Source organism: Malaclemys terrapin, chromosome 4 (genome assembly GCF_027887155.1).
Source record: "Malaclemys terrapin pileata isolate rMalTer1 chromosome 4, rMalTer1.hap1, whole genome shotgun sequence".
In the NCBI taxonomy this organism is placed as follows: Eukaryota; Metazoa; Chordata; order Testudines; family Emydidae; genus Malaclemys; species Malaclemys terrapin.
This window is the reverse complement of record NC_071508.1, coordinates 27124627-27152219: the sequence shown is the minus strand read 5'-3', so window position 1 is coordinate 27152219 and position 27593 is coordinate 27124627. Positions and strand designations below refer to the sequence as shown.

At 54.2% G+C, this 27593-nt stretch overlaps 1 protein-coding gene across 1 annotated transcript in view; it reads right to left on the bottom strand.

The window, feature by feature from the left end:
• Nucleotides 1-27593, bottom strand: part of SYT2 (synaptotagmin 2) — a 197784-nt gene that overhangs the window by 12541 nt on the left and 157650 nt on the right. Inside the window, exons 3-7 of the mRNA XM_054024662.1 lie at nt 21398-21595; nt 13181-13350; nt 2042-2167; nt 1321-1488; nt 605-772 (exon numbers count right to left, since the gene is read on the bottom strand). Of these exons, the coding sequence (XP_053880637.1) occupies nt 605-772; nt 1321-1488; nt 2042-2167; nt 13181-13350; nt 21398-21578 (813 nt within the window). The 5' untranslated portion in view covers nt 21579-21595. The remainder of the gene's footprint in view (nt 1-604; nt 773-1320; nt 1489-2041; nt 2168-13180; nt 13351-21397; nt 21596-27593) is intronic.

Genomic DNA, 27593 nt, shown 5'->3' with positions numbered 1-27593 from the left:
GTACTGAGTTCGGCCTCGCAACCCTTCCTGTGAGGTGCGTCACTATCATTAACCCCACTGTGCAACTGGGAAAACCAAGGCACAGAGGGGCGGTGACATGGCAAAGTCAGACCTAAAACCCAATTCTGCTGACTGCCAGCCACATCACCCCACCACTTCTTTCTTCCTTAGCATTCATCAATGGAGCCTCCCATTTCCTGGGAGGTCCATAAGCATTATATTGACTTAGCGAGGCTAAGTGACTTCCCAAGGTCACACACCATGGCAATGGTGGACCTGGGAATAGAACCCAGGAGTCCTAACATGTAGCTGTGAGACCCTACTTGCTTGCCAGAGCTGGGAATAGACCCCAGGACCTTTGTCCCTTGCTCCCACCACTAACCCACTCTCCTGCAGGTTATCAATCTCCCGTTGCAGGATGGATCCTCTTTCTCCCCCTTTCTCCCCCCAGTACTCGCCTGCAAAGACAACTCTTATAAGGACCTTGAAAGCACAGCCCACCCTTCTGCCTGATGAGCCCAATTCCTAACGCTTTGCAGCACATTTTCTGAACCCACCTCCTGCTGGCCAGACACCCCCAACTCACTTTGCCCTCCCATCTCACCTCCTCCTTCTCGCCGCCCTGCAGGTCTCTCCACTCCTCAATGGGCTGGCCCAGGTCCACTGTGTTCATCGGCACCTTGACCTCCCCAATGATGTCGTGCTTGGAGAAGCGATCAAAGTCGTAGATGGCCATCACCAAGGTTTTCCCGCCCAGCTCTTGGTAGGGAACCTGTTATGAAGAAGGACCCTTGCAAACCATTGCCATAGCCACATGGGGCCTGGTGTAAGGAAGGATCTGATTGGCTGACGAAGGATCTGGCAAGCGCTCATGCACCGCAGTGACTAAGACTGGGACCCCTTCACTGGTTCTTGCAATGAGGGGCCAGAATTGCTGTGTCAGAGCAACAGCACCGCTCAGCCACACAGCTGCACATGTAGTGCGGGCCAAGGGCTCTGGTCAGTACTTATAACTTCGCAATCTGGGCAACTGCCTTGGTTCTCATTCAACATGCTGGTAAATTATTTACTGGGGGCAGCCCCTCTACCGGGGAGGTGCAGTTCCTGTTTGGGGCAGAAGGCTGGGATACATCCCTGGCTGGAAGACAGACAGGAGTTCTGCCCTTCTGACAGTATTACACTGCCTTAACAGCAAGGCTAAGGGGCTCCTCGTGGTCACACACCATGGCAATGGCAGACCTGGGAATAGAACTCAGGACAACTGTTCCCTGCAGGACAGAGTGGGGTCTAGCAATTGGGGAGAACTGGAAAGGGTCTCACCTTGAAGACGAAGGTCTCATTGAAGGCTGGGTTGAGGGTCTTCTTCTGCACTTTGGTCTCGTATTTCTTCTTCTTGTCCGGGAGCAGGAAGACTTTGACGTACGGGTCCGAGGTGCCGCCCATATCCAGCGCCGGGAGCTCGGCCGCTTGGAGAATGCCCACCGTCAGCTGGAGGGGGAAGAGGGATGTTTCCCTCAGTGAGACGACTCACCAAGACGCCGCTCCCACTCCACACTGCATGGAAAAGATTCCCAGTGGATCTTCCAGCTCCACATTCCTTCTGCCCCTGGCCAGTCAGGGACGGCGCTTGGTCACCCTCCCCCACACACTGCTGCAACTGGGGGCAGGAGATCGCTTGCTGAGCCGTGTATTCCCACAGACGGTGCTCTCTGTGTGCTGACGGTGGGCCTGCCAGCTCTGGGCTCAGGGCCCGGTGGAGAGGCACCTTCCATCCATCTTCCCCTTCCTCACATCCCAGGGTGCTTGGGAAGTGCTAGAAGGGGCCCTTTCAAAAGGCATGTGGGACAATCATGGTGAGGATAAATTCCCTCCCCACATCTCTGCCCTTTGCAGGCACCTGTGCCACTCAGAGGCTGGTGTTCACCCCGTGCTCTTTGACCGGAGTTTCCAAGGGTGAGTCCTTCACTCAGACCCTCTCCCCACAGCTCTCCCACACTGCCCTGCCCTCCTTCCCCAATCTCGCCTCTCCTGCCCATGTCACCTGGTTAGCCTGGAAATCATAGTCCAGCGAGAACTGCAGCTTGCCCAGGTTCTCTGGCTCCTTCTCCTCCTCCTCACCTTCTCCCTCCGTCAGGCCCATCTCCGCGTCGTCGTCATCCTGTTTGTTCTGCAGAGGACACAGAGCCTGCCTGCTCAGCTATGAGGCTTCAGACCCTGCCGGCCGATCACACGCACATAGCTCTTCCCCAGCTCGGTGCCTCGGCGATTCCCAGCCTCAGAATTCATGCACCACTGTCACCGACTGAGAAGAGGCAGGAGGCTGAACTGGGGTTCTGTTCAGTGGACTCCCTAGAGACACTACCGCCCTCTACTGGAGGGACAGCAAGACCCTGCTCTACTGTGTAACCGGAGCCTGAACACAAGTGAGCTTTGGGAGCAGAAGGACCTTAGATCTAGCTGCCCTGATGGCAGCATAGCAATGGCTGGGAAGTAACGGATCTGTTACAGAAAACAGCACTGCCGGGAAAGCAGGCATGGGAGACGCCGCTGCAAAGCACGGAGACCACTGGGTGGTCAGCACTGGCCAGACATAAAGGGGAGGGAGAGGTTACTTACTTCCTACGGTACCTGGAGTTCTTTGAGATGTCTTGTCCCGGTGGGTGCTCCATGGGAGGATGTGCGTGCACTCGGGTACTCTTGACTAGAGATTTTTTCGTTAGCAGTGTCTGCGGGTCTGTGCCTGTACCGTATGCCTCCTCATGCTCCAGTATGAGGGCATATAGGGAGGAGTGGACCCGCGCCACTCCAATTCCTTCTCAACCTCACAGAAGCAGAGGGAAAGGAGGGCAGTGGGTGGAGCATCCATAGGGACAACACATTTTGAAGAACTCCAGTTACTTTCCAAGGAAAGTAACCTCCCCTTCTTCTTGGAGTTATTGTCCCCATGGGTGCTCCGCAAAAGGAGGCTCCAGAGCAGTACCTCAGTGAGGAGGCGGGTGCTGAGGAGACGGATTCAGTGCAGAGTTTAGAACAGCTTCACCAATGGCTGCGTCCATTCTGGAGGCACATACTAAGGCATAGGGGTGTGAGAATGTGTCCTTGAGGGGGACCTTTCTCAGGAGGGCTGTGGGCATGGATTGAGCCCTAGTGGAATGAGCACTGACTTTAGGAGGGAATGCACTCATAGCACGCCAGAATACACTCCAAAACCCATTTAGATAGTCTCTGGGTAGAAACAGAGGGACCTCTCATCCTCTCAGCAAAGAAGATGAAGAGCCTGGGAGAAACCCTGAAAGGTACAGTCCTGTGTAGGTAGAGGGCCAGAGCTTGTCTTGTGTCCAGAGTATGGAGACTGGCCTCTGGCCTCAAAGACTGAGGGCTAGGATAAAAGTAGTTGGATGTCCTGACCAATATGGAACTCCAACAAAACTTTAGAGAGGAAACGAGGTAACTGTAAGGACAGAACTGTGTATGGTGGCCCCTAATTCACCTACCCTCCTGGCCATGAGGAATGAAGTCTTGAAGGGCAAATAGAGGAACGAACAGGTTCCCATGGATTCAAAAGGATGCCCTCTTAATACATGAAGCACTAAATTGAGGTCCCAGAGTGGAGTAGCCTCCTGCACTGGAGGAAACAAGTTAAGGAGGCCCTTAGAAATGTTGCAGTTGTAAGATGTGTGAAGATCAAGAATCCTTCGACTGGCTTCTGAAATGCTGTGAGAGCAGCTAGGTGAACTTTGACCGAACTCAGGGAGAGACCCAGCAATTTCAGGTTTAACAGGCAGTCAAGTGAAGACTTGGCAGGGGACATAGAGCAACGAGAGCACCAAATCCAGAAACGCTTCCACTTCTCCACGTAAGTCTTTCTTGTGGTGGGCTTCCTGCTATTCACCAGAACTGTCTGGACTGCAGGAGGACATGCCTGCTCTAAGCCCAGAAGCCGTCGAGGAGCCAGGCCTTGAGAGGTTGGGGTGGGTTGTACAGCTCAACTCCTGTATAAGGATGTCCGTCAACAGAGGGAGGCGAAGAGGCAGACACAGCAAAAGACGAGTCAGGGCCAGGAACCATAGCCTGGGCTCTGAGACTGATCACTGCTCTTTCTTGTTTCAACTTTTTCAGGACTGTGCAGCAGAAGAATTGGGGGATAAGTGTATAGCAGACCTCGAGGCTAAGGGGCACAGAGAGCATCTCCCTTCTTGAGTAGAAATATCAGCACTTCGTACTGAAAGGCATCATAAAAAAGTCTACCAGTGGAAGACCCCAGGTAAGGCAGATCTTACAAAAGACTGAATCATTCAGTTCCCTCTCATGGAAGAATCTGCTCCATGAATGTACAATGGTGTTCTGCAGTGCTGGCAGATAAACAGCTGAAATATCTATCTGACGGGCTCTGCACCAGTTCCACAGCTTTACCAACTCTTTGCATAAGGACTGGGATTTGCTCCTCATTGGTGGTTTATACACTACCTGCCTTCTCAGCTACCTTACATCACTCTGACCAAATGGCATAACGGACTGCTTGGAGTTCGAAGATGTCGATGGGAAGTAATGACCCCCGAGGAAAACCACCTGCCTTGAGCTGCATTATTGCAGAGGTGAGCGCCTCAGCCTGGGAGTGCGGTGTCCATGGTAATGACGTGAGCAGCAGGTAGGGGTGAGAAAGGGGTTCCCACACAGTCTTTGAGGATTTTTCCGCCAAGAGAGGGAGCTGAGTCCCATCAGAGGCACTGATACCCTTCCAAACACATTGTGTGTATTGGGGGGATAGGGTGTCTTGAGCCAGGCTTGAAGGGACCAGGTGCGCCATCTTGCATGGGAGTTACAAAAGTACAAGCTACCACGTGTCCACAGTTGAAGGCAAGCCCTCGCTGCAGTTCGTGAGCTTTGTTGTGGCGTGGAGATTTGGCTGGACATCGTGGCAAACCTGTCTGCAGGTAGATACAATCTGGCTGCCACAGAGTCTAGGGCAGTGCTGGTAAAGCCTATGCATTACACAAGTATCAAAGGCGATTTCTCTATACGTAGCTGAAGGCCCAGGGAGTGGAAAAGGGCTAGGGCCTGCTTGGTAGTGGACTGCACCTTGAGCAAAGAATGACCCCTTGAGGAGCCAGTCCCCAGTAGGGGAGGATGATTTCCCCCAGTTGCCTAAGGCTGTCTGCTACAACGGAGAGGACCTTCTTAAAGACTCTCAGGGCAATTGACATGGTACCGGTAGTGTGTGGTGCCCACTACAAATCTGAGGAAGTGCCAGCGCTCTGAGTGTATGGCAACATGAAATTAGGCATCCTGGAGGTCGAAGGTTACGAACCAGCCCCGGTATCTAATGATGGAATAACTCCTGCAAGGGTGAGCGTCCCGAATACGGAGTGTTTAGAATCCAAAGGTCCAGAATCAGTCACCACCCTCCTTTTCTCTTGGGACCAGGAATAAAATCCCTTTCTGACGAAGCCTGAGGGAACAGGTTCTAATCACCCTCAGTTGCAGGATGGATTTCACCTCCTGCTTTAGGAGCCCCTCATGAACAGGCAGGGGGAGGAGGCCATGTAGCTGAAATGGACGGAGTAGCCCTCTGGTACCCATTTGTCTGAGGTGACGTGCTCCCAGAAAGGGAGAAAATGGGCAAACTGTGCCCATAGGATGGGTGAATGGAGGGTTGATGCAGCTGAAGATCCGATGGGGAGAGCTTTTGGTCCTTGACTAATGGGTCAAAATGGTTGTTTGGCTGAGGTAGCCAATTGACAGGTGATGGTGGAAGATGGGCCTTTCTTATGCAGTCTGGGCCTCTTTCTAGGCAGCTCAACCAATCTTTGGGGGCCTGAGAGTACACAGGACATGAGCGTTGCCTTGTCTGAGGCTTGCTGTATCTTCTCTTTGTAGATGGTGCATGTGTGCCGAGAGATCACAATATTGCCTTTAGTCCATGGCATCACTAAAAAGTTTAGGCCCTTTAAAGGACCAGTCTTCCACAGTGTGTTGTACCTCCCTGGGCAGGCTGGAGGACTGGAGCCAGGAGGCACAGGGCATGACTACAGCAGTAGTCATAGAGCATCAGGCTGTATGTGCCACATCAAGGGAAGCCTGCAGCAATACCTTCGTGATTGTCTGACCCTCTGTCATAAGAGCTGGAAACGGCTCTCTCTTGTCCTGAGGCGACAAATCAGTCCAATGGGAAAATTTAGAACAATTTGTAAAGTCACCTTTTGCCATCAGGGCTTGATAGTTGGTGACTCTGAATTGAAGGGAGGCCTTTGAGTAGCTGATACAACCTAGAAGGGCCAGCCATTTAAGCTCCTTATCAGTTGGTGTTGATGTGAAGCAACAGTGCCTACTTCTCTCATTGGTAGTGTTGACGACCAGAGAGTTAGGGATGGGATAGGAGAACAGGTGCTCCAAACCTTTGGCTGGGACATAGTATTTTTTATCCGCCCTCTTGCAGGTGGGTGAGATGGCAGACGGAGTCTGCCACACTGCACAGGCTGGTGACAGTAGGGCCTCGTTGACAGGTTAGGTTCCCCATCCCTGAGGGGAGGCGTGCAGGATGTCCACCGCCAAGTCCTTCTGATCCTGGACTTCCTCCAGAGGAATCTGTAAAGCCTCCACTACGTGCTTCAGAGGATCCTCAAAGGCCTTGAATCATCCATGTAGGACGGTGGAGAGGCACAGCTGCCTCATCTGGGGAGGAAGAGGATGGTGGTGTCTTCTCCTCTGTTTTCAATGGTGGGTCTTCTTGAGGAGGACGAGGAGGGTCCTGAAGATGTTATTGGCCAAGAATCTTGGTGGATCCTCTTGTGTGAAGACACCCAGTAGACTCAGTCCCTGCGAGGGGCCCAATGGTTCAAAAAAAGCCCTCTTGGGAGTGGCATAAGGAAAAGGAGTAGGGCCCTAGAAGTGTTCCTGCCCGTGCTGATGGGTTATGCATAGGCTGGTTCCTGGCATCTCATCCTCAGGGAATGTCAGGGGAAGGAGGGTGAAATGGGTCAGTGGGGGAGCCTTGAATGGATACCTCTGAATCAAAGGAAGTGTCCTCTCCCATGTTCAGTGGTGGAACTAGTGGAGTTAGTACTAGGCTTGGATCAGTACTGGGGGTCAAACTGGCAATTGTGATGGTGCTGGTGGGTGAGCATTTATATGAGGCTGTGGCCAATGTGTTGGTTCCAGTTGGCATGCAGGTGCTGGTGGGAAAGTCCTCCCAGTACCCTCAGCACAGGGGACTTGGTTCCTCCAAGACCTGAAGGTCCTCATGAACGAGGAACAAGGAAGGCACCAGTGAGCCCGGGTAAAACACCTCTAGTGGTATCGGAGACAGTGGACTCACTTGCTCTGGAGAGGCCCGGGTGAAGGTAGACGGTACCAGGTGATATGGTTTCTTCAAAGAGTCCTTCCTCTTCAAGGAGTCCTTCTGTTTGGAAGAGTCCAATTCTGGTACCAGTGGGTCTATCGTTCGCTGCTTGGTGGTGGGCTTTTCAGTGCGCAGCTTCGCAGAAGAAGCCTTCCTTGGAGGCATCAGTGCCTTGGTACCGTGACTGATAGGAGCTTCAACAGGAGATGTGGTCTCATTGCTCCCAGGTTAAAGCAGGTAAAAATATATGTACAGGTGAGTCACAGTCTATAAAGTCAAAAGGTAGCAGAGATGTAGTGTTCTGCCAGTTTCTCAAAAGTCTTTCAGGGCTACCCAGGATAATGCTGGGAATCTCTGCCTCCTTGTTCAGTTTTCTGCCCTATTAGAATCCAAACAGCCAAGACATGAAGAATTTTTCCTTGTGTCCATATTTATTGCTTTTTCTCACAGAAACCAAGCTGACAGTAACAGCTCCCACGCATGCCCCATCTTCATGGATGTAGAGGGGTGGGGTGGGGTGGGGGAGGAATGCACTTAACAAAGGCTTTGATCTCACACACAATGCCCATTTGCTCTCTCCGGTACAAGTTCTTCATTTGCATGAAACAAGGCTTCCTTCTCGCTTGATAGGTTACTTAGTTACAGGGGTACATACAACGCAGACATTTGCCATTACATTATACCAGGGCACTGATAAGTGAAAACAACGCATGCAACATCCCACCCGTTTTTCATGAAGGTTAAACACATTCTTATACATTTTAACATCTACTTGGAACAATACTAACACACACGTGAGCTGTGAGGTTTGTCAGTTCTCAGCTGACGCCTAGGCCTTGGCCAGAGCCTGCACTTGCCTTACCAGCGTCACACCCATCATGGGGCTGGCAAGACTTGAATCCTGGGATCTTGGGCATAAGCCGCCAGGAAAGCCACTGGTCGAGAGGAGCGAAAAGGGGAGAAGGGGGAACCCCCTCTCCCAAAGCTAAGAAATCATGTGAAGAAAATGAAATAATGACACAATTAAAGCAGCAAGATAGCAGACACTACAGAATTCTGTCTCGAGCCGCAGGCAGTTGAGAAGGAGCTGGAGGGCCACGGGACCACTTCTGCTAGAGGCCCTCGTGCCGGAGCACAAGAAGGCATATGGCATAGGCACAGACCCGCAGACACTGCTAACAAAAATACCTCCAGTCGAGTGCACCTACACATCCTCAGGCAGAGAGGCTATAGGGACGAGAACTCCAAGAACAGAGGGAGCAGCCCTGGGCGGATGGAGGGCATGGCCTCCCTGCAGACGGGCCAGGAAGGGGAATGGGGATATGGCCCTTGTGGTAAAGGACCAGAGTAAGAGCCCCCAGCCTTTCCAGCATGGAAGGCTACAGGCACCCACCTACCTGCAGGGGAACGTAGGACCAACATTCAGAAACTGTCTCCCAAAGACAAGGCAAAGTGGCTTGTCCAAGAACTGGGGTGGAGCAGGAAACTGAACCCCGGGCTAGTGCCCAAACCGCTGGCCCATCCCTCCTGTCATGCATTATCCGCTACATATTAATCTATTCAGGGGAAGGAGGTGTCTAGGAGCAATGTGGCAATGATCTCTTAGATGTGAACAAGGCATGGGAACGGAGCCACAGCTCAGCTGGGGAGTTCCCCTCTGACCTCCCAGACCTTAGCCTCAGACACAACTTGTAGCCTGTGCTTTGCAAAATGGGGCTTTGTATAGTTTTCCTGTAGAGCAGTGGATGTATTGGAGCCCCAGCTGCCCACTCTCCCTGGAGAACTCTTCAGCATGCATTGGGCCTGCCGTGCGTGAGCTTTGGAGCTAACTGGTGCATTGCACAAATCCCCAAACCCCCCTCTTTGCATGGCTGATAGAGAAGCGACATTCACTTTGTCACCTACCATGTGTTGCCATCCAGGTTAGTCAGAAAACATGGAGACAGAACAACACAGAAGAAGGACAACGAGAGCACAGAGAAGGAAGAGAAGGACATTATAGAGACAACCACCACACAGATAATCAACAACACCCAATGTGTGTGAGAAACAACAGACTCCACCCTCTTAAAGGCACACCGTACCCAGGCTGTGTGCGCCCCCTGGAGTGGACTCTACTTTCAAGCAGTGAATTTTGAAAGTTTTGTCAGCACCAACATTGATTTTGTACATACTCAGCCAATCTGTAAAAGGGGGGTGCCCATTCATCACTTTGCCCTCGCTACATGTATCTGAAACAAGCCAATTTCATCTTTCCCTTTAATGGAAAAGTGCCCAGCAAAGCCACTGTAGTTGCTACCAGTCCAGTGTTTCTCTGGAAACCAAAAGCACAGGAAGGAGAGAGAGAGAGAGAGAGAGAGAGAGAGAACATGATTTTCCTTACAAAGAGAACAGCATAATACTCCTCTGTATAACCCATGTCTTAAAGGGACAGAGATGGGTGGAGAAAGGAAACTGACATGAAAAGGACGAGAAAATGAAGCCACTGTGACATCCTGGCTAAGTGTGCATGATCACCTCTCCCCGGCTAACGGATACAAGCCCAGCTACTAGTGCTGTCCCCTGCAGAGATTCTCCTTTAGCTCAGGTGGGCGAGGTCTGTCTTTTCAGAGCAGCCCGGCCTGCTTTCTGCGCCATGGAGCACGTAACAATAATGGGCAGCTGTTTATTCAGCTCTTTTGGAATCCCCATCCCAGCTGTGGGCATCCTGAGGAGCTGTGCTCTTGTTGAGATCAGACCCATGCCAGTCATGGCCACCGAGTGCATGGCAATAGCTCTTTCCCCTGTTCCTTTGTATATGCATCAGCCTGTCGCTGCCACTGCAAGCCCTGGGTTTGCACCAACCCTCAGCCTCTGCCTCATACCAAGCAGCCTCCTGCCTGGTGCTAGGACCGTCCCTCCAGGCACTGCACTTCCCTTTAGTGCTCTGGAGCTAGGCGGTGTCACTAAGGCACCGCCCTGCCGTGGGGCGATGGGAAGCCGCATCAGCCAAGAGGGAACTCCAGGAGAAACAATCCTTTCTGAGCTCTAACCAGGCCCACTGCACCCCTTGGATGCAATGTGCTACCCTCAGCTCCCCTCCGCACCCTGTGGGGGCAGCACAGACTCCAAGGGGTACTAGCAGGTGATGCACAAGGGGCACAAATTGGCATAGTGAGGCAGGCTCCTTGCACCATTCCCTACTGCACACCTGCCAGGCTGGTCCTACAAGTGTCTACCTAGATACATGGGGGTGGTGATCGCCTCCTAGGTTTCATCCTCTGCTTGTGTAAGTAGCAGGGACAGTGACGTGGGTTGGGGGATGCCACTAGTAACAGGGCAGGGTAAATGCACAGAGCTTGAAGAAGCAGTTCACTGAGGCATTCAGTCACCAATGATCAAGTCCTGATAAGACTCGCCATCCCCAGAGGAGTGAGCCCCTGGGCTTCACCTCACTAAAATGCCTCCTGCAAATGCAAAGATGCCAGCAGTATGGGCTATAAAATGTTCATGTCCCAGCCTGGCTGGAAAGGGGGGTGGGGATTTGGAGCCTCTACCCGACCCAGGCTCCACATGGCTGACCTGCTGGATTGCTACAAGGATCTGCTGCCACGGTGGATTGATTAAAACAAAAATGAAGAGTTCACTAACAGATCTCTTAGTCTTTAAGGTGCCACCGGACTCCTCATTTTTGTGGCTACAGACTAACGTGGCTACCCCTCTGATACTTGGTGGATTGATTGCCAAGTCCAACGGCATAGATCCAAGCAGCAGATGCCAGCTGAAGGGGGAATGACTGGTTGATTGGAAAGGTCTAGCCCAGGTCTGAGAGGCATGTGCTGCAAACCAGTCTGTATATGGTGCTTTCCATAAAACAGGCCTTTGGGATCCCATCTGCCCTCCAGTATCTCTAAAGCCTCCGACATCCCTTCTGAATAGGATCAGCCAGTGCTGTTGGGGCCTGATTCACACCAGCTGGCAGAACTCAAGCTGTGGGCCCTGCTAATGGAAAGTCCATCCAGACAGGTCCCACTGCTGTGGGCAATTCCTGCTGTGCTGGGGCGTCGCTGCTGGCTGGCACTGCTGAGGAGGGTGCTGGGAGGAAGGCAAGGCCAGGGCATGCCAGTCTGGGACCATGGGGCTCCCATGGAACTTGCCTCACCATTTCCCTAAGGAAAAGAAAAAGGACGCATGGGCAGAGGGGGGTGAGAGTCCACCCTGGAAGAAACTCATGGGTTCTCAGGAAAAGTCACTGGGCACTTTGTTTTCATGAGGGAAAGTACACAAAATTGGGACAGGGGATGGTTTTTCAGCAGCTGTAGTCAGCAGATGATCCACCAGCACCTGTGGGCGTTGTTTATGAGGTGCCACGGATCAAGTGAGCATCTGGTGTTCCTCTTATTCTAGCCATAAATGTTCTCCAGGAAGGGCCAATGAAGTGGTTTGGAGACAAGTTAGGACCCTGTTCTTGAACTTTTGCCGGCTCCTAGGACCAAACCTGACCCTAATCTGTTGGGAGCTTGTATGTTTGGAGCCTATGTTCCCCCTGGAACTTTTCAGTCTCATGCACCTCACGCTGCTCTTCTGGTTAGCAGCTATGACCGTTATCTGAAGCACTAAAATGCCTCAAGAAATGCTGCTCTCCCTGGCTTTCCAGCCCAAATCTCATGAGACACCCCGTTTTTGTGATATTCCCCGTCCCGCTTTGTATACTTGAGGGGTTTGCAGTTTGATCACGTTGCTGGGTGATCACTGATCCTGAACTCTGACTCTTCAGGATGCTCCTCATCTCCCCTGAAGGGGCTGATCCTTAAAACGTGAGAATGACTAAAAGCAAAGAGGAAATGGGAGGAAACAGGGGGAAAGAAATACTTAAATGGCCTGAAATTTATGAATGGTGGTTCAGATAACACAATCTGCTGTTTTATACCAGTCAGACTCTCCGACGTCTTTAAGCTTTAGAAGCAGACAGCGATCCTGTGGGGAACGTGAGATAGTTGTTGTGTCAAATGATAAAGAACAGCAGACGCATTTCCATTCCTTGACAACAGAGAAGCAAACTCCGCTGATCAAGAGCAAAGAGCCCTGTGTAACTTCCTGATTCCCTTGGCTATCTCCTATGTGTCCTCTAGGTTTGGGGGAAACAGTGCTATTAACAGGTGGGTCTGAATTAAAACTTGTGTTACAAGACATCTCTATAAAAAAGACTGCACAAATGTATAATGGTAGGTAATGTAAAGCATGCCACCTGCTGGCATGTTTCATGGCTGGCTTTGTTCACAAGTTTGTAGGTTCAATAAAGTTGTTGTTTTGCGGCACATGACTCCCTCTGTCTGAAACCCTGTGTGTATGCGGAAGGTCAAAAATACCTGGATCCTAATTCCACGTCTGAAGCCCATTTCTAGTTAGGAAAACAACCCCCCCCCGTCCGTACTGCAGAGGGGAAGACCCTATGACTCCTTAGCAAAATAGCTATTTCCCACCCAGTGTCTACAACTAACTCCTCAGGCTGGTTAAACCCTTCCCAAGTGCCTTATGGGAAAGTAACCCACCCTAGGACAGCTGGGGAGCGTTGTCTCCCTCTGGTGGTATTAATCTGCTCCTGCATCAGTTTGATGCCATTACTGCTTTAGCCCTAGCTCATGCTCGTAGCAGTAGAGGTCCCTGGGGTTCAAATCCTGCTCTCGGCGAAAGCTGAGCTGGTTACCTTCACTCCCTGTATCTGAGGAACTGCACGCTTCTGCTGCTGCTCTAGGAATAAAGGACTGTGTGTGTTTGTTCCCTCGGTCAAAATTACAAGCAGGCCCTTTCTAACACGCTGCTCAAGGGACCCGGCTGAGCCTTTACCAAGGGGCGTTTTACCTGGTTTCCCGATTTCATGTCTTTCATGTTCATGGCGTTCTTCATCCCTTTGCCCTTCTCCTTCTTGTTCTTCTTCTTCTTGCAGCAGCATTTTTTGCAGATGCAGAAGCAGCAGGTGAGGAGGAGCAGGCCGCCTACCACAGCGATGGCAATCAGGGCCCAGGGAGGCACTGTCACAAAACAATGCCAGCCACATGATTCGTCTTGTGCCACAGCCATACCTCCAGCAGCCAGCACCCACCCGGTGCAAGGCCTCGGAAATGCCCCTGGGTTATACAGGGTGTTTGTCATTGCAGGGCCTGCGTGCGGCTCATTGCCAGGGTCACACACATCTACTGTGCTTTGCAGGGCACAGGCAAGTTGGGAAAAAATGGTTACCTACCTTTCATAACTGTTGTTCTTCGAGATGTGTTGTTCACGTCCATTCCACATTAGGTGTGCGCGCGCCGTGTTCATGGACGTTGGAAACTTTTTCCCTTAGCGGCTCCTGTCGGGTCGGCAGGGGAGCCGCGCCAGAGTGGCGCCTCCACGCTGGTGCATATATACCCCTGCCGACCCGACCCCACTTCAGTTCCTTCTTGCCGGAGACTCCGACAGAGGGGAAGGAGGGTGGGAAGTGTAATGAACAACACATCTCGAAGAACAACAGTTACAAAAGGTAGGTAACTATTTTTTCTTCTTCGAGTGCTTGTTCACGTCCATTCCACATTAGGTGACTCACAAGCTTACCATAGGAGGAGGGTAGGAGTCATGGAGCAATTGATTGAAGAACAGCCCTGCCAACCGCCGTGTCATCTCTGGCCTGCTGATTGACTGCGTAGTGGGCTGTGAATGTGTGCACCGATGACCGGGTGGCTGCTTTACAGATCTCCTGGATCGGGACGTGCGCCAGGAAAGCTCTTGAGGACGCTTGTGCCCTCGTTGAGTGAGCCGTGATCGCCGGGGCTGGAATCTTGGTGAGCTCATAGCATGCGCGGATGCAGTCCGCAATCCATGATGATATACATTGCATCGAGACAGGAAGCCCTTTCATTCTATCGGCGATGGCGACAAACAACTGCGTCGACTTGCGGAAAGGTTTAGTTCGCTCCAAATAGAACGCCAGGGCCCTTCAGACATCCAGAGTGTGCAGGCTATGGTGACTCTGGTCCGTGTGTGGTTTAGGAAAGAGTACTGGCAAACAAATATCCTGTCCTATATGAAATTGTGAGACTATCTTAGGGAGGAATTTAGAGTGTGGCCTGAGTTGTACTTTGTCCTTATAAAAAACTGTATAAGGAGGCTCCGAGGTTAGGGTCCTCAACTCGGACACCCTCCTCGCCGATGTAATGGCCACCAGGAACGCCACCTTCCAGGAGAGGTGAAGGAGGGAGCAAGAGGCCGGGGGGGGGGCTCGAACGGGGGCCCCATAAGCTTGGAAAGGACCAGATTAAGGCTCCAGGGAGGGACCGGTGGGCGTGAGTAGGGGAACACTCTCTCCAGTCCCTTGAGGAACCGCACCACCATGGGGTTAGAAAACACAGAGCATCCAGATTCCCCCGGGTGGAACGCTGAAATGGCAGCTAGATGCACTCTGATTGAGAAAGGAGCGAGTCCCTGATGCTTGAGATGCAGGAGGTATTCTAGGATGACTGGAATAGTGGCCTGGAGTGGCTGTATCTGCTTAGGCTCACACCAGCAGGAGAATTTTTTCCACTTAGCTAGTGGAAGGTTTCCTACTGCCAAGGAGAATCTGCTGTACCGGAAGAGAGCACTGGCTCTCCATAGTGTTTAGCCAGAGAGCTTCCTCGCCATGAGATGCAGAGACTGCAGATCCGGGTGGAGCAGGCGCCTGCGGTCCTGCGTGATGAGATCCCGGTGCAGGGGCAGGGCAATCGGGATGGCCACTGATAGCTCTAGCAGGATTGTAAAGCAGCGCTGACAAGGCCAAGCTGAGGCGATCAAAATGATCATCGCCTTGTCCCTGCGAACTTTGAGGAGGACTCTGTGGATGAGTGGGAGCGGAGGAAAGGCATAGTTCAGACTCCCACTCCAAGGGATCGCGAATGCGTCTGCGACTGAGCTCGGACTGTGGTTCTGGAACGAGCAAAACTGTGAACATTGGCTGTTGTCCTTGGTGGCAAAGAGGTCCATTTGGGAAAACCCCCACTTCTGGAAGACTGATTGCAAGACGTTCGATCTCATCGACCACTCGTGTATGCGGTATGACCTGCTGAGGCTGTCCGCTAGCTGGTTTCGCTCTCCCGGGAGGTATGACGCTACAAGATGGATGGAGCGGGCTATACAAAAGTCCCACAGGAGAAGGGCCTCTCGGCAGAGGGGAGAGGAGCGGGCTCTGCCCTGCTTGTTTATATAAAACATGGCGGTGGTGTTGTCTATCAGAACTGTCACGCTGTGACCTTCCAGAGTAGAGTGAAAGGTTTGGCAGGCTAGACAAACCACCCTGAGCTCCTTTACATTGATGTGGAGTGACACCTCGGCCTTGGACCACAAGCCCTGTGTCCTTAGGTCCCCTAAGTGAGCTCCCCAGCCGAGGTTTGATGCATCTGTCACCAGCGTCAGAGCAGGCTGCGGTGCGGCAAAGGCGATACCCTTGCATACTACGGGCCGATTGAGCCACCAGCGCAGGGAGTCCAACACCTGGGCCAGAACCGCCACGACAAGGTCTAGGTCGCCCTCTGCCTGGGCGATACGACCGGGCAAGCCACGCTTGTAAAGTCTGAGCCGTAGTGGAGCTACGTGAGTGCACGCCGCCATGTGCCCTAGGAGCTGCAGGCAGCATCTGGCCGTGGTAGTGGGGAATCTTAGCATCGAGTCTACCACGTGCTGGATGGCCAGGAATCTGGATTCCGGGAGGCTCGCTCGCACCTGCACCGAGTCCAGCACTGCCCCGATGAACTCCAGCCTTTGCCTTGGTATCAGGGAAGTCTTGGGCACATTGACGAGAAGACCCGACCTGCAGAATGTATCCAGGGCCACCGTCACATGGGAGCAGACCTCCTCTTCGGACCGACCCGCGAGGAGCCAATCGTTGAGGTATGGGTATGCCTGTATTCTCCTCTTTCGCAGAAAGGCTACCACTACTGACATGCATTTTGTGAACACACTGGGGGTTGCCGCCAGGCTGAACAGGAGGACCATAAACTGATAATGGTGCCGGTTTATGGCGAACAGCAGGAACCGCCGGTGAGTGGGGTGAACAGCGATGTGAAAGTATGCATATTTCATATCGAGGGCAATGTACTAATCCCCCGGATCCAGGGACGGGATAATAGTGCCTAGGGAGACCAGGCGGAAGCAGACCTTAACTAAGAACTTGTTGAGCCCGCGAAGGTCTAAAATGGGCCGAAGGCTCCCCTTTGCCTTTGGGATGAGAAAATAGCGGGATTAAAACCCCTTCCCCCTTAGTTCCCGAGGGACTTCCTCCACCGCTCCCGCCTCCAGGAGTGACTGTACCTCCTGCATAAGGAGTTGCTCGTGAGAAGCGTACCTGAAGAGGGACGGGGAAGGGGGTGGGTAGGAGGGAAGGAGGAGAACAGCAGCGTATAACCCACTTGTACCGTGCATAAGATCCAACGGTCCGATGTTATATGAGATCATGCCTGGTAGAAGTGGGACCGGCGGTCCAAGAAACATACGGAAGGATCCGGGAGCTGGGTTGGTACGCTGTCCTCGAGCGCACCTTCAAAACCTCTGCTTGTTGCCAGGCTGGGGCTTGCCCTGGCCCTGGCTTTGATTAGGTGTGCTGTTCCGCCCACGTCTGTTGTCTCTGCCCCTCCTGCGATAAGGCTCCTGCCTAGGGCGAGGCTGGTACTGCCGTTGTTGCGACGATTGGGGCTTGAATGGCTGAGTCGCCGGGGTGTGCATTCCTAACGACTTGAGAGTTGCCCGGGAGTCTTTAAGGCTATGAAGCCTGGCATCCGTCTGGTCGGAAAAGAGGCCAGACCCTTCAAAGGGGAGGTCCTGGATGGTATTCTGGACCTCTGGTGGAAGGCCTGAAGCCATGCTGAGCGCCTCATCACCACACCTGAGGCAATTGTTCTGGCTGCTGCGTCTACCGAGTCCAGAGAGGCCTGTAAAGAGGTTTTTGTAACTGCCTTTCCCTCTTCCATGAGGGCCGTGAACTCAGGTTGAGAGCCCTGGAGCAAGGAGTCTCTACATTTGGAAACTGCTGCCCAGGAATTAAAATTGTGCCTGTTTAGGATCGCCTGCTGGTTTGCAATCCTTAATTGGAGGCCCCCAGAGGAGTAGACCTTCCTTCCAAAGAGGTCCAGATGTTATCCTCCTTGGCTTTGGGAGCCAGGGCTTGCTGGCCACGACGCTCCCGTTCATTCACGGCTGAGATGACCAGCGAACAGGGGGCCGGATGACAAAATAGGAAGTCGTATCCCTTGGAAGGGGCGAAGTACTTCCTCTCCACCCCCCTTGCTGTCGGTGCACTGGAGGCTGGGGTTTGCCAGACTGTCTTGTAGTTGGACTGAATTGTCTTTATGAGCGGGAGCGCAATTATGGAGGGGCCTTCAGGGCTTAGGATGTCCACCATAGGATCCTTCTGCTCCACCACTTCCTCCGCTTGTAGGCCCAAGTTCTGGGCGACCCTGCGGAGCAGCTCCTGATGTGCCCTATGGTCAATCGGAGGAGGGTCCGACACTGCCGTGCCCGCCACAGCTTTGTCTGGAGAGGATGAGGGGGTGAGGGCCTGCTGTGCCGCCTCCACCAGCTCATCATAGGCCGGGGGCACGGCTGAGCCCTGCCTGGTTCATTGTCCCTGGGATGGCCCCGGGCTCGCTGCTGCTTCCGCTCGCCGGTGTTCCGGAGAAGTGTCTGGCGGCCTGGATACCATAGCCTCTTTGGGTGTGGAGGGGTACCTGCGTGGGGACCAGGAACAGTGCACCGAATAGCCGGATCTTGAAGCTCTGGAGGAGGTCCCTTGTTGCTGCTGATAGGCCCACGGTGTCCAAAAGGGCCATTGTCCTGGCGGGTCCCATTGGGAATGCCACGCAGTTTGGGGCTCCCTGCTAGCCAGTGCCCTGCGGGCATAGCTGGAGCGGCCTGAGCCGACCTCGGATTCCGAGGATGCTGACCTCGAAGGTAGGGTTACCATATCTAGCAAATAAAAAAAGAGGACCCTCCACGGGCCCTGGCCCCACCCATTTCCCCACCCCAGCCCGCCCCAACTCCGCCCCTTCCCCGCCCTAACTCCGCCCCCTCCTCCCTCCCACTCCCAGCCACGAGGAAAGGGCTGCCCGAGCCCTACCAGCTTCACGGTTTGCTGGGCAGCCCCCAGACCCTGTGCCCCCGGCCGGCGCTTCCCCAGCGCAGCTGGAGCCTGGGAGGGGAAGTGCCCAGTCGGGGGCGCAGGGTCTGGAGGCTGCCCGGCAAACCGTGAAGCCGGTAGCGCTTGGGCTTCGGGCAGCCCCCTTGCCTCCGGACCCTGCGCCCCTAGCCGGGCACTTCCCCTCCCAGGCTCCAGTGGCGCAGGGTCCGGAGGCATGGGGGCTGCCCGAAGCCGGCAGCACTCGGCTCTTAAACAGAGCCGAAGAGTCGGGGAGGAGCAGAACCGCCGTGGTTGGAGGCTCTGCTCCTCCCCTGACTCTTCGGCTCTGTTTAAGAGCCGGGCTGCCCGAGCGCTGCTGGCTTCGGGCAGCCCCCATGCCTCCGGACCCTGCGCCCCCGGCCGGGCGCTTCCCCTCCCGGGCTCTGGTGGCGCAGGGTCCGGAGGTATGGGGGCTGCCCAAAGCCCGTAGCACTCGGCTCTTAAACAGAGCTGAAGAGTCAGGGGAGGAGCAGAGCCGCCATTTTCCCGGACATGTTCGGCTTTTTGGCAATTCCCCCCGGACGGGGGTTTGAGTGCCGAAAAGCCGGACATATCTGGGAAAAAGAGGACATATGGTAACCCTACTCGAAGGCCAAGATGGTGCCGTGGCACGATGCCATCGGGAGGCTGGAGAGCAGCTCCTCGCTGACCGGGACCGGATCGGTACTGATGCCCTCAGGATCGGGATCGCTGCCTTCTGCCTGGGATCAGGGACTGCGGCCTTATGTCCCCTCGGTACCAGCTTAGTGACGGTGCTGGGGAGCGGTGCGCCGGTGGAGCCGGTGCCGTATGCTGGCTCGGTTCCGGTGCCATCGAGTCCCACTGAGTTAAAGGTAACTGGGAGTCCAGGGATGCTGAGCTCGACCGGGACCGGCGCCAGGAGCGGTGCTGGGACAGTGACCTTGAGCGGCACAGCATTGCCGGCTTGCCTCTGGATGGCACCCTTGGTGATGGTGCCGGAAGGCTTCTCCTTGCCAGGGAGGGGGCTTGCCACCGACATCTCAATGAGATCTTTTGCCGCCTCAAAGATGTCTGGCATGGAGGGCTGTTCTAGGATGTCCTCCAGCCCTTCTTCTGCACTCAACCCACTTAGCCTGGGGCTCGACGGGCCCTGTGACGCCAGAGCCACCAGTGCCGGTGTATGTCCTTGGGCCGTACTGCCCCTTTGAGTACTCGGTCCCTTGGAAGGCGCTGCTTTCTTATGTGGGGAGCGCCCTCTATCGCCTTTCAGCTGTCCCTTCGACCGTACTGGAGAGGTCGAGTGGTGCCGGGGCTTGTCCTGTTGTTTCAGTGCCGCATGCTTGCAGCGCCCCACAGGCGCCGGATCACGGACTGATGCCGGGACACTCCGCACCGAGGACGCCGGCACCGAAGCCGGATGGTCCGAGGCCGCAGGTTGCAGCGCAGCCTCCATGAGTAACTGCTTGAGGCGAAAGTCTCTTTCTTTCTTGGTTCTTGGCTTAAAAGCCTTACAGATCTTGCAGTGCTCAGTCTGGTACGATTCCCCCAGACACCGGAGACACGAGTCGTGGGGATCACTGATCGGCATAGGCTTGCGGCACGTGGCACAAGCCTTAAACCCTTGGGCCTGCGGCATGCCCCGCAGCCCAGGGCTGGTGCTGGAAACGACTTCCAGACACCTAAAACAAAGGAAGCTTAACTATGTACTATAAAGAAATGCTAACTACTGATAACTATTAACTACAGATAACTGCTAACTACTGATAACTGCTACAACTGTGCTAAGGGATCACTCGCAAGTGAGAGAAGAGTTGTTTCAACCCCGCCACAGACGGCAAGAAGGAACTGAAGGGGGGTCGGGTCAGCAGGGGTATATATGCACCAGCATAGAGGCACCCCTCTAGGGGGCTCCCCTGCCGACCCGACGGCAGCCGCTAAGAGGAGAAGTTTCCGACGTCTGTGCATGTGGCGCGCACGCACCTAATGTGGAATGGACGTGAACACCTCTTGAAGAAGAACTCGGCCATTCGCCCGGTGATAACACGGTGTGTGATGTGAAATTACCCTGCAACAGCCCCTCCCCTGGCCGTTAAATGGCATTTACCCTGGAACTGAGCATTCTGACTCCCCACTACCCCAGTCCTTCCAGGATAACTCCCCTTCCTCCCACCTGCCACCTCGGGTTACCACCTTTGAAATGCATCCCCCTCACAAGGCAAGCCTGCTGCAACCCCAACTCCCAACCACAAGGCAACTGTGCAGTCCTCCCCCATTTCAATAGCCCCTTATAGTATCTAGAGAGAGAACACATACAGACAAGACTGATAACATCACTTTCTTTCTTACACTGGGGGAGGGAGGACACCGAAACATCTTTAGCAGGACACACAAACTTTTAACATTAGATATCCCAGTGCATTGTGATAATCATGCAAACCTTTAGACCCACGTAAAAAAACATGGCAGATTAAATTATTTTTCTGGCAACAAGCAAATCCACACAAAAAAAACGGCCAGGCTGGTCAACTACCAGCCACATTGTAACCTTCCCCCCCTCCCCACCCAGATACCACATGTTAACACCCCCCCCCACCATCAGTCACTCCATGAGAACTCCCCACTTAACTCCCACCTCCCCCAGATCATTCCATGGTAACTCCCCACTGACTCCCCCCAGATCATTCCATGGTAACTCCCCACTGACTCTCCCCCCTCCCCAGTCACTCCATGGTAACTCCCCCTTCCTCCCCCATAGGGTTTCAGTGACCAGGAATTGATGCCTAGATCTCGTCCATCTCGCCCCAGTGTCTGTAAGGGCTGCCCAGCCGTGCTCTAGCTGCACTGGGCTGAGCAGATGCCGGGGCCCATCCCTAGCGAGCTCTGCCAGGGATGCTTTCAGAAAGGGATGCTGGAGGAGGGGCTGGTCGCCAGCTACTCACAGGGAATCTTGTTCAGCTCATTCATGAACTTGGCCTTCAGCTTGGCAAATATGTCCTCCTTGCTGTCACTCAGGCTCGTGGTGTTGGTCACATTCTCCATGGAGCCCACAGACATCGCAGTGCTGACAGGCTCCGGAGCCACCACGGGCTCTGGGTTTTTCTTGGAGCCAGTCCCCATCATGGTTAGTTAGGGGCTTCCTGAAAGACACAGGAATGTTGCGAGTTACATGCTAGGCCCAGCCTGTCTTCCGCTCTCGGAGTCACCCGGGCAGTGTTTCCAGATGTGATGCCTGTACCCAGTTCTTCATAATCCTGAAATCTCTGCGTCACAGGCCGTCTTTGGAATGCTTCAATAAAGGCCAGTTTGTTTCTCCCCTACTGGAGGGACACAGGGTCTAACAGAGTGAGGGGTAGCATGGGAGTTAGGACTCCTGGATTCTCTTCCCCCTTCCTGTGAACGCTCCAAACAGCCAGTGGGGGATGGCTGCTGTGACTCTACAGGGACATGTGACCAGGTCATCTGGTGCTGGACTCCATCTTGGGATGTCAGTATTTTTCCACTGGCATGGGCACCAAGCTTTGAAACAAAGGATTCCCGCTATATGCAAAAGCTATATAAGGCAGGGGAGTGACATCCTCTTGGTCCTTCACTGACTCCCCACCCAAGAAGACTCTTGCAAACACCTGAAGAACAAAGACTGAACTGGGGGAAGTGCTGGACCCAGGCAGAAGGGATTTTTAGCCTGTGAATGGAACACCTGGGGATTCCAAGCTGTAAGCCTGTGCAGCTTGCCCCTTAAGAATCTGCAGCCTGCTTGTATCATCACTTAGGGTGAGAATCTACTATTCATATCCCATCTCTTTAGTGTATTAAGCTTAGTTTGAGTGTTTTGTTTATTTGCTAGGTAATCTGCTTTGATCTGTTTGCTATGCCTTATAATCACTTAAAATCTATCTTTTGTAGTTAATAAACTTGTTTTTGCTTTATCTAAAACCAGTGTGTGGGAATCATAACTCAGGGGCAGAAGGCTGTCACATATTCATCTCTACATTGAGGTAGGGGGCAAATGTTATGAGCTTACGCTGTACAGTTCCCTGTGCAGCACAAGATGGTATAATTTATACTCCAGAGGGGATTTGTGTCTTAGGAACTGGGAGGTGCCCTAGCTGAAGCCTTACCATGCAGGGGCTGGTTAAAGAGCCTGTCTGCATATAACATAGGGTGTGTCCCTACCTGTATGAATGCTAATGAAAATGCAGGCTAGAGAGGGCTTTGCAGCTTGTCACAGCAGTACAGTGTAAAAGGGAGCCCAGGCTGGTGGGTCAGGGGTCTCAGTGGTACCCCAGTTCCAGGTGGCACCCCAGGGGGAACCCATCACACCCATATCCCAGTTCCCTGCTCTAACCACTCCCTTAAGTAGACAGAAGCCTCAGAAGAGGTGCCATTAAGCTGCTGGACTGTACATGACAGGGCACTCTCCTGCTTTTCATCAACCCACGCAGGAGCCGGTTGTCAGTGCGGGGGTGGCACTGTACGGAAGGACTCAATAAACCGCCACGGGGCTGTCACTGCTAATGGATGAGAGGTGGCCCTGATGACCCTGGGAAAAGGATAGGATTGTTCTCAGAGGCAGTTCAGCCGAGGAAGACCCAGGGACCACGGCATCATTTCCGGCTGTCAGGGCACTGACAGCTGCCAATCAGTGTGATAAGTCAAGCAGAAGAGAGAGGCCCCAGAGGGTCAGCAGAGATACAAACCCTACCGAGAATGGAAAGCACTGGCCTCAGCAAACCCTTCCTGAGCAGGGTCAGCAGGAGCCTCTGCACAGATCCAGCCTCCAAACTGCTCAGTCTCCCAGGGCTCCTTTGCAAACAGCCTCCTGAGCTCTGCTATGCTCCTGGATCTCTGGCCATCACATCATGGATTCCCCCAGCCCCTGCCCATGAGCCTCCCATGTATCAGGTCCTCACCCTTGCAGCAGCCTCGAGGAGGCAGGAAGGGTCAGTGGTTTAAACAGGGCATCGTGAGTCTGGGTTCACATACCCAGCTTGCTACAGACTCCCCACGTCATCTCGGGTGAGTCACTTAATCTATCAGTGCCTCAGTTTCCCCATCTGTACAATGGGAGCAATAATTCAAAGTGCGGAGAGATCTGTGGAGTAAGCAGGTTATGGTGTGTTATTGCATCTGATTGTTAAATATATATGAAACTAACAAATCTGCACTGAAAGCCGAGACTGGAATTGATTGCTGGGTGTTTGTATGTTACAGAGGGTAAACTCCCTGGGCTAGCACAGGTGAGAGCGCTTTGAAGGAACTGTGCTCAGAGAGGGAATCTTTCTTAATGGAGATGAGACCTGAGGGAGAAGGAACCCAGCTTGACTCTCAGATCCCAGGCTGAGTGTGCAGGGCTGACAGCCAGAGAAACTCTTTTATGTGAGCATCCTTGATCTTGATGCACTAAACATCAGTATCAGTAGGGCCCTACCAAATTCACACCCTTGAAAAACATATCCAGGACATGTGCTTTTACCCTGTACGATAGAGATTTCACGGGGGAGACCAGCATTTCTCAAATTGGGGGTCCTGACCCAAAAGGGAATTGCGGGGGGTGTCACAAGGTTATGTTATGGGGGCTTACGGTATTGCCACCTTTCGGGGCCGGCTCTGGCTTTTTTGCAGCCCCAGGCAAAAAAGCCTCCCACTGCTCCCCCTTCCCCCCCCCCACCAGGGAGCGCGGCAGGGGAGGGCGCGGAGCCCCGCCGCGGGCCTGCTCTCCCCAACCGGCCAGAGCGCCGGGGGGAGGGCAGCGAGCCCGGGCGGGGCTCCGCTCTCCCTGGCGGCCAGAGCCACATCTCCGGGCACCTTGGGGAGACAACAAATACTTGATGATAGAGCCCCGATCATCAGAATCAGCACCAGAAGAGCTTGGCATGTTGGGTGCTGAGCTCTTGTGAAAATCCAGCCCCAACTGTGGGTATTGGGTGCTTACCAGTCTGGCCTTGAACTCTCCTGGGCTTGCAATGAGAGCTGGTGCCCAGCTGCCCTTTGAGTTTGTAGCTTTTTTTCCGCTGCTCTTCTTTAAAAGACACACCCACTGGGCCCAGCCAAGGGTTACACCACTAGTGGTTATGTCTGATCTGTATCTGATTATTCTGGCCTGGGGAAAGTACCAGCTAGTTCTTCCAAAGGAAGCCCAGGCTGGTGGGTCAGGGGTCTCAGTGGTACCCCAGTTCCAGGTGGCACCCCAGGGGGAACCCATCACACCCATATCCCAGTTCCCTGCTCTAACCACTCCCTTAAGTAGACAGAAGCCTCAGAAGAGGTGCCATTAAGCTGCTGGACTGTACAAGACAGGGCTCACTCCCCTTACGAAGAGGCAGAGAACACGCAGGAGGTAGGAGCACCCATGGACTCAGAGGGGCTGAAGCCAGAAACCAGGCCAAAGAAGACCCAGTAGGTGCTGCTGGGGACACGGAAGGTGAACGATCTAAAAGTACAAGGCACCATCACAGGGTCAGAGCTCACATGCTGGCCTCCTCAGCAACAAGCCAATCATCCCATCTGGTACCAATGTCAGAGTAGAGGACAGGTGGGGTCTGCAAAGTTGAATGCTGGCCCGGGCCTGATTCCCGGACACGGCTCTTTCAGCATGGCATATGCTGCCATAAGAGAGTCTAGACCCTCAGGCTATATCTACACTGCATTGTAAGCTTGGATCTGTGGGACTCGGGCTTGTGGACTCAGAGTTTCCAAGCCCACACTTAAGCGTCCACACTTCATTGTACACTTGGGCTTACAATTGCTGGAGCCAGGGTCTCCCAAGCATGCTAACACGTCCATATTGCACTGTGCAGTCATTCTGAGTCAGGTCTTTGGCTTGAGCTGCGTCCTCACTGCAAAATGCCAGGGCTCGGACCCGAGTCACAATGAGACTTGGGCTGACCCGCCTCCCTGGCAGGGTCCAAAGCCCAGGTTCTGAATGCTGGCTGACCCGAATCAGACTGATTTGCGTGTGGACAGAAAAGGGCAATGGGCTCAAACCTGAGTCACACCCTGGGTTTACTGCGTAGCGCCGACATACCCCCAGTGAAATGAGCGCTCCCGCTGCTGTGTGTCAAGCCCCAGCACATGTACCACCTGGGACTATGCCCCTGGGAGGCACTGAAGTGCTGGCCTGGCAGCATGGTGACAGATAGGTCAGCACATGATGGGAGGGGAGCTGAGTCTGACCACGGAGTTGGCGTTCACAGGAGAGGGATTTCTGCCATGGTCACAGAGGGAGCTCAGTGCAGGGCTGTGAGACCAAAGGTGGGAGGCTCACAGTTTGATAGGAGGGGAGGTGGAATGGTGTATGTGTGCACCCTGGGTGGGGCCCTGGGTGCTACCTACTTATACATAATAATAGTGAGGTGCCCCATCACACCACAAGCTGCTCTCCGTGGGGCGAGCCAGTAGAGAAGGGCATGACACTCCAATCCAGATTTGAACTGCCCCGTACACTGTTCTGCGCTGGGGGGTCGTGCCAGGCTCCTCGAAGCTCCAGAAAGGGAGCTGTGGATTTTCTCCCAGTCCCTCCCCACTATCTAGGTGCTGGATCTAATTCTTTAACTGGGTCCAGCCAGCCACAAAAGGCCTTGCTTGTGGGAGGTCATGAAGAGAGGAAGCAGAAGAGAACACTGCTACTAACCACGCGCAGCCGCAACGAGGCCAAGAGCACAGCGGGATGGCGCTGGGCCTGGAACCCACTCGGCGATTCCCAGCCAGCTGAGAACAGAGCTCGACGCACGGACCAGGAGAGCTGCGCTGCCGGCTCCCAGCTGGAGCTCAAGCCCCAGAGCTCAGCGCAAGCAGTCGAGCAAATCCAGTGGGAGCCAGGAAGTGAGATTCGATGGAAGTTCTGCTTTCAATATTGATTACGGTGAAGGTGAAGCTGACAGACAGCGGGAGGTTGTCAGACAGGCCGGCTGGGCCCTGGCAGCCAGACTGGGAAGGAAGCTAGAGTCATGCTAGGAATATTTCATGTGAGTGAGTGAAAAACAAAAAAAAGTCCAACCCAAACCCCTCCCCCATTGGCCCTGCCTGCAGAGCATAACGGCCAGGCCCTGACTGGCAGGGGAAGCTGGACTGGCAGCAGGGCCGGCTCCAAGTTTTTTGCCGCCCCAAGCAAAAACATTTTCCTGTGCCCCCCTGATCCCGCCCCAACTCCGCCCCTTCCCTGCCCCATTCCAACCCCTTCCCCAAATCCCCGCCCCCGTCTCCTCCCCCAGGCACACCGCATTTCCCCTCCTACCCCTCCCTCCCAGGCTTGCTCAGGGGAGCAGGCGGAGGTGAGCTGGGGGAGGGGGAGAGCGGTTCCTCTGTGTGTCGTCCCCCCCCGTCCCTCCCCGGGTAACTTCGTGCGGCCCTCCCCGCATCCCACACCACCGCAGCTCACCTCCGCTCTGCCTGCTCCCCTGAGCGCAGCACCGCCGCTCCGCTTCTCCCCCCCCTTCCAGGCTTGCTGCAAAACAGCTGATTCGCGCGGCAAGCCTGGGAGGAAGGGGGGAGAAGCGGAGCAGCGGCGCGCTCGGGGGAGCAGGTGGCTGTGGAGTGGAGGTGAGCTGGGGGGGGAGGAGTGGTTCCTCTGCCCCCTCCCCAGGGTTATTTCCTGCGGCCCTCCCCATAACCTCCACTGCTGCAGCTCACCTCCACTCAGGGCCGGCTCCCGGCTTTTTGAGCCCCAAGCAAAAAAAAAAGAGGAAGAGCCGGAGTGCCACCCCTTGGAAAGTGCCGCCCCAAGCACATGCTTGGAGTGCTGGTGCCAAGAGCCGGCCCTGACTCGCGGGTAGAGAGACTTCGCCCCTGCCACTTCAGAGCTGCTCCAAGGGCTCCTGCGGAAAGGAATGATTCAATGATCCCTGCTCTATGCTGCTGTAACCCCCGCAACGCCAAGGGGAACGCTGGGTGCTCAGCACCTCGCAGAATCAGGCTCTCTTAGTTAGGTCCCCAGCTAGGGAGGTCGGTGCCTCTCTCTGGGCCCCCAAGTTTGGAAATTTGCACCTACATGTTTTCCCAAGGTCACCCAGCAAGTCAGTGGTGGAGTGGGCTGGTGTTTTCTCTCTCTCTTTCTCACACCTCCCCCCCCCAAAGTGCAAATGCACACACCCAGACACACAGAGTGGAGTGCAAATACACACACATGTACACACACAC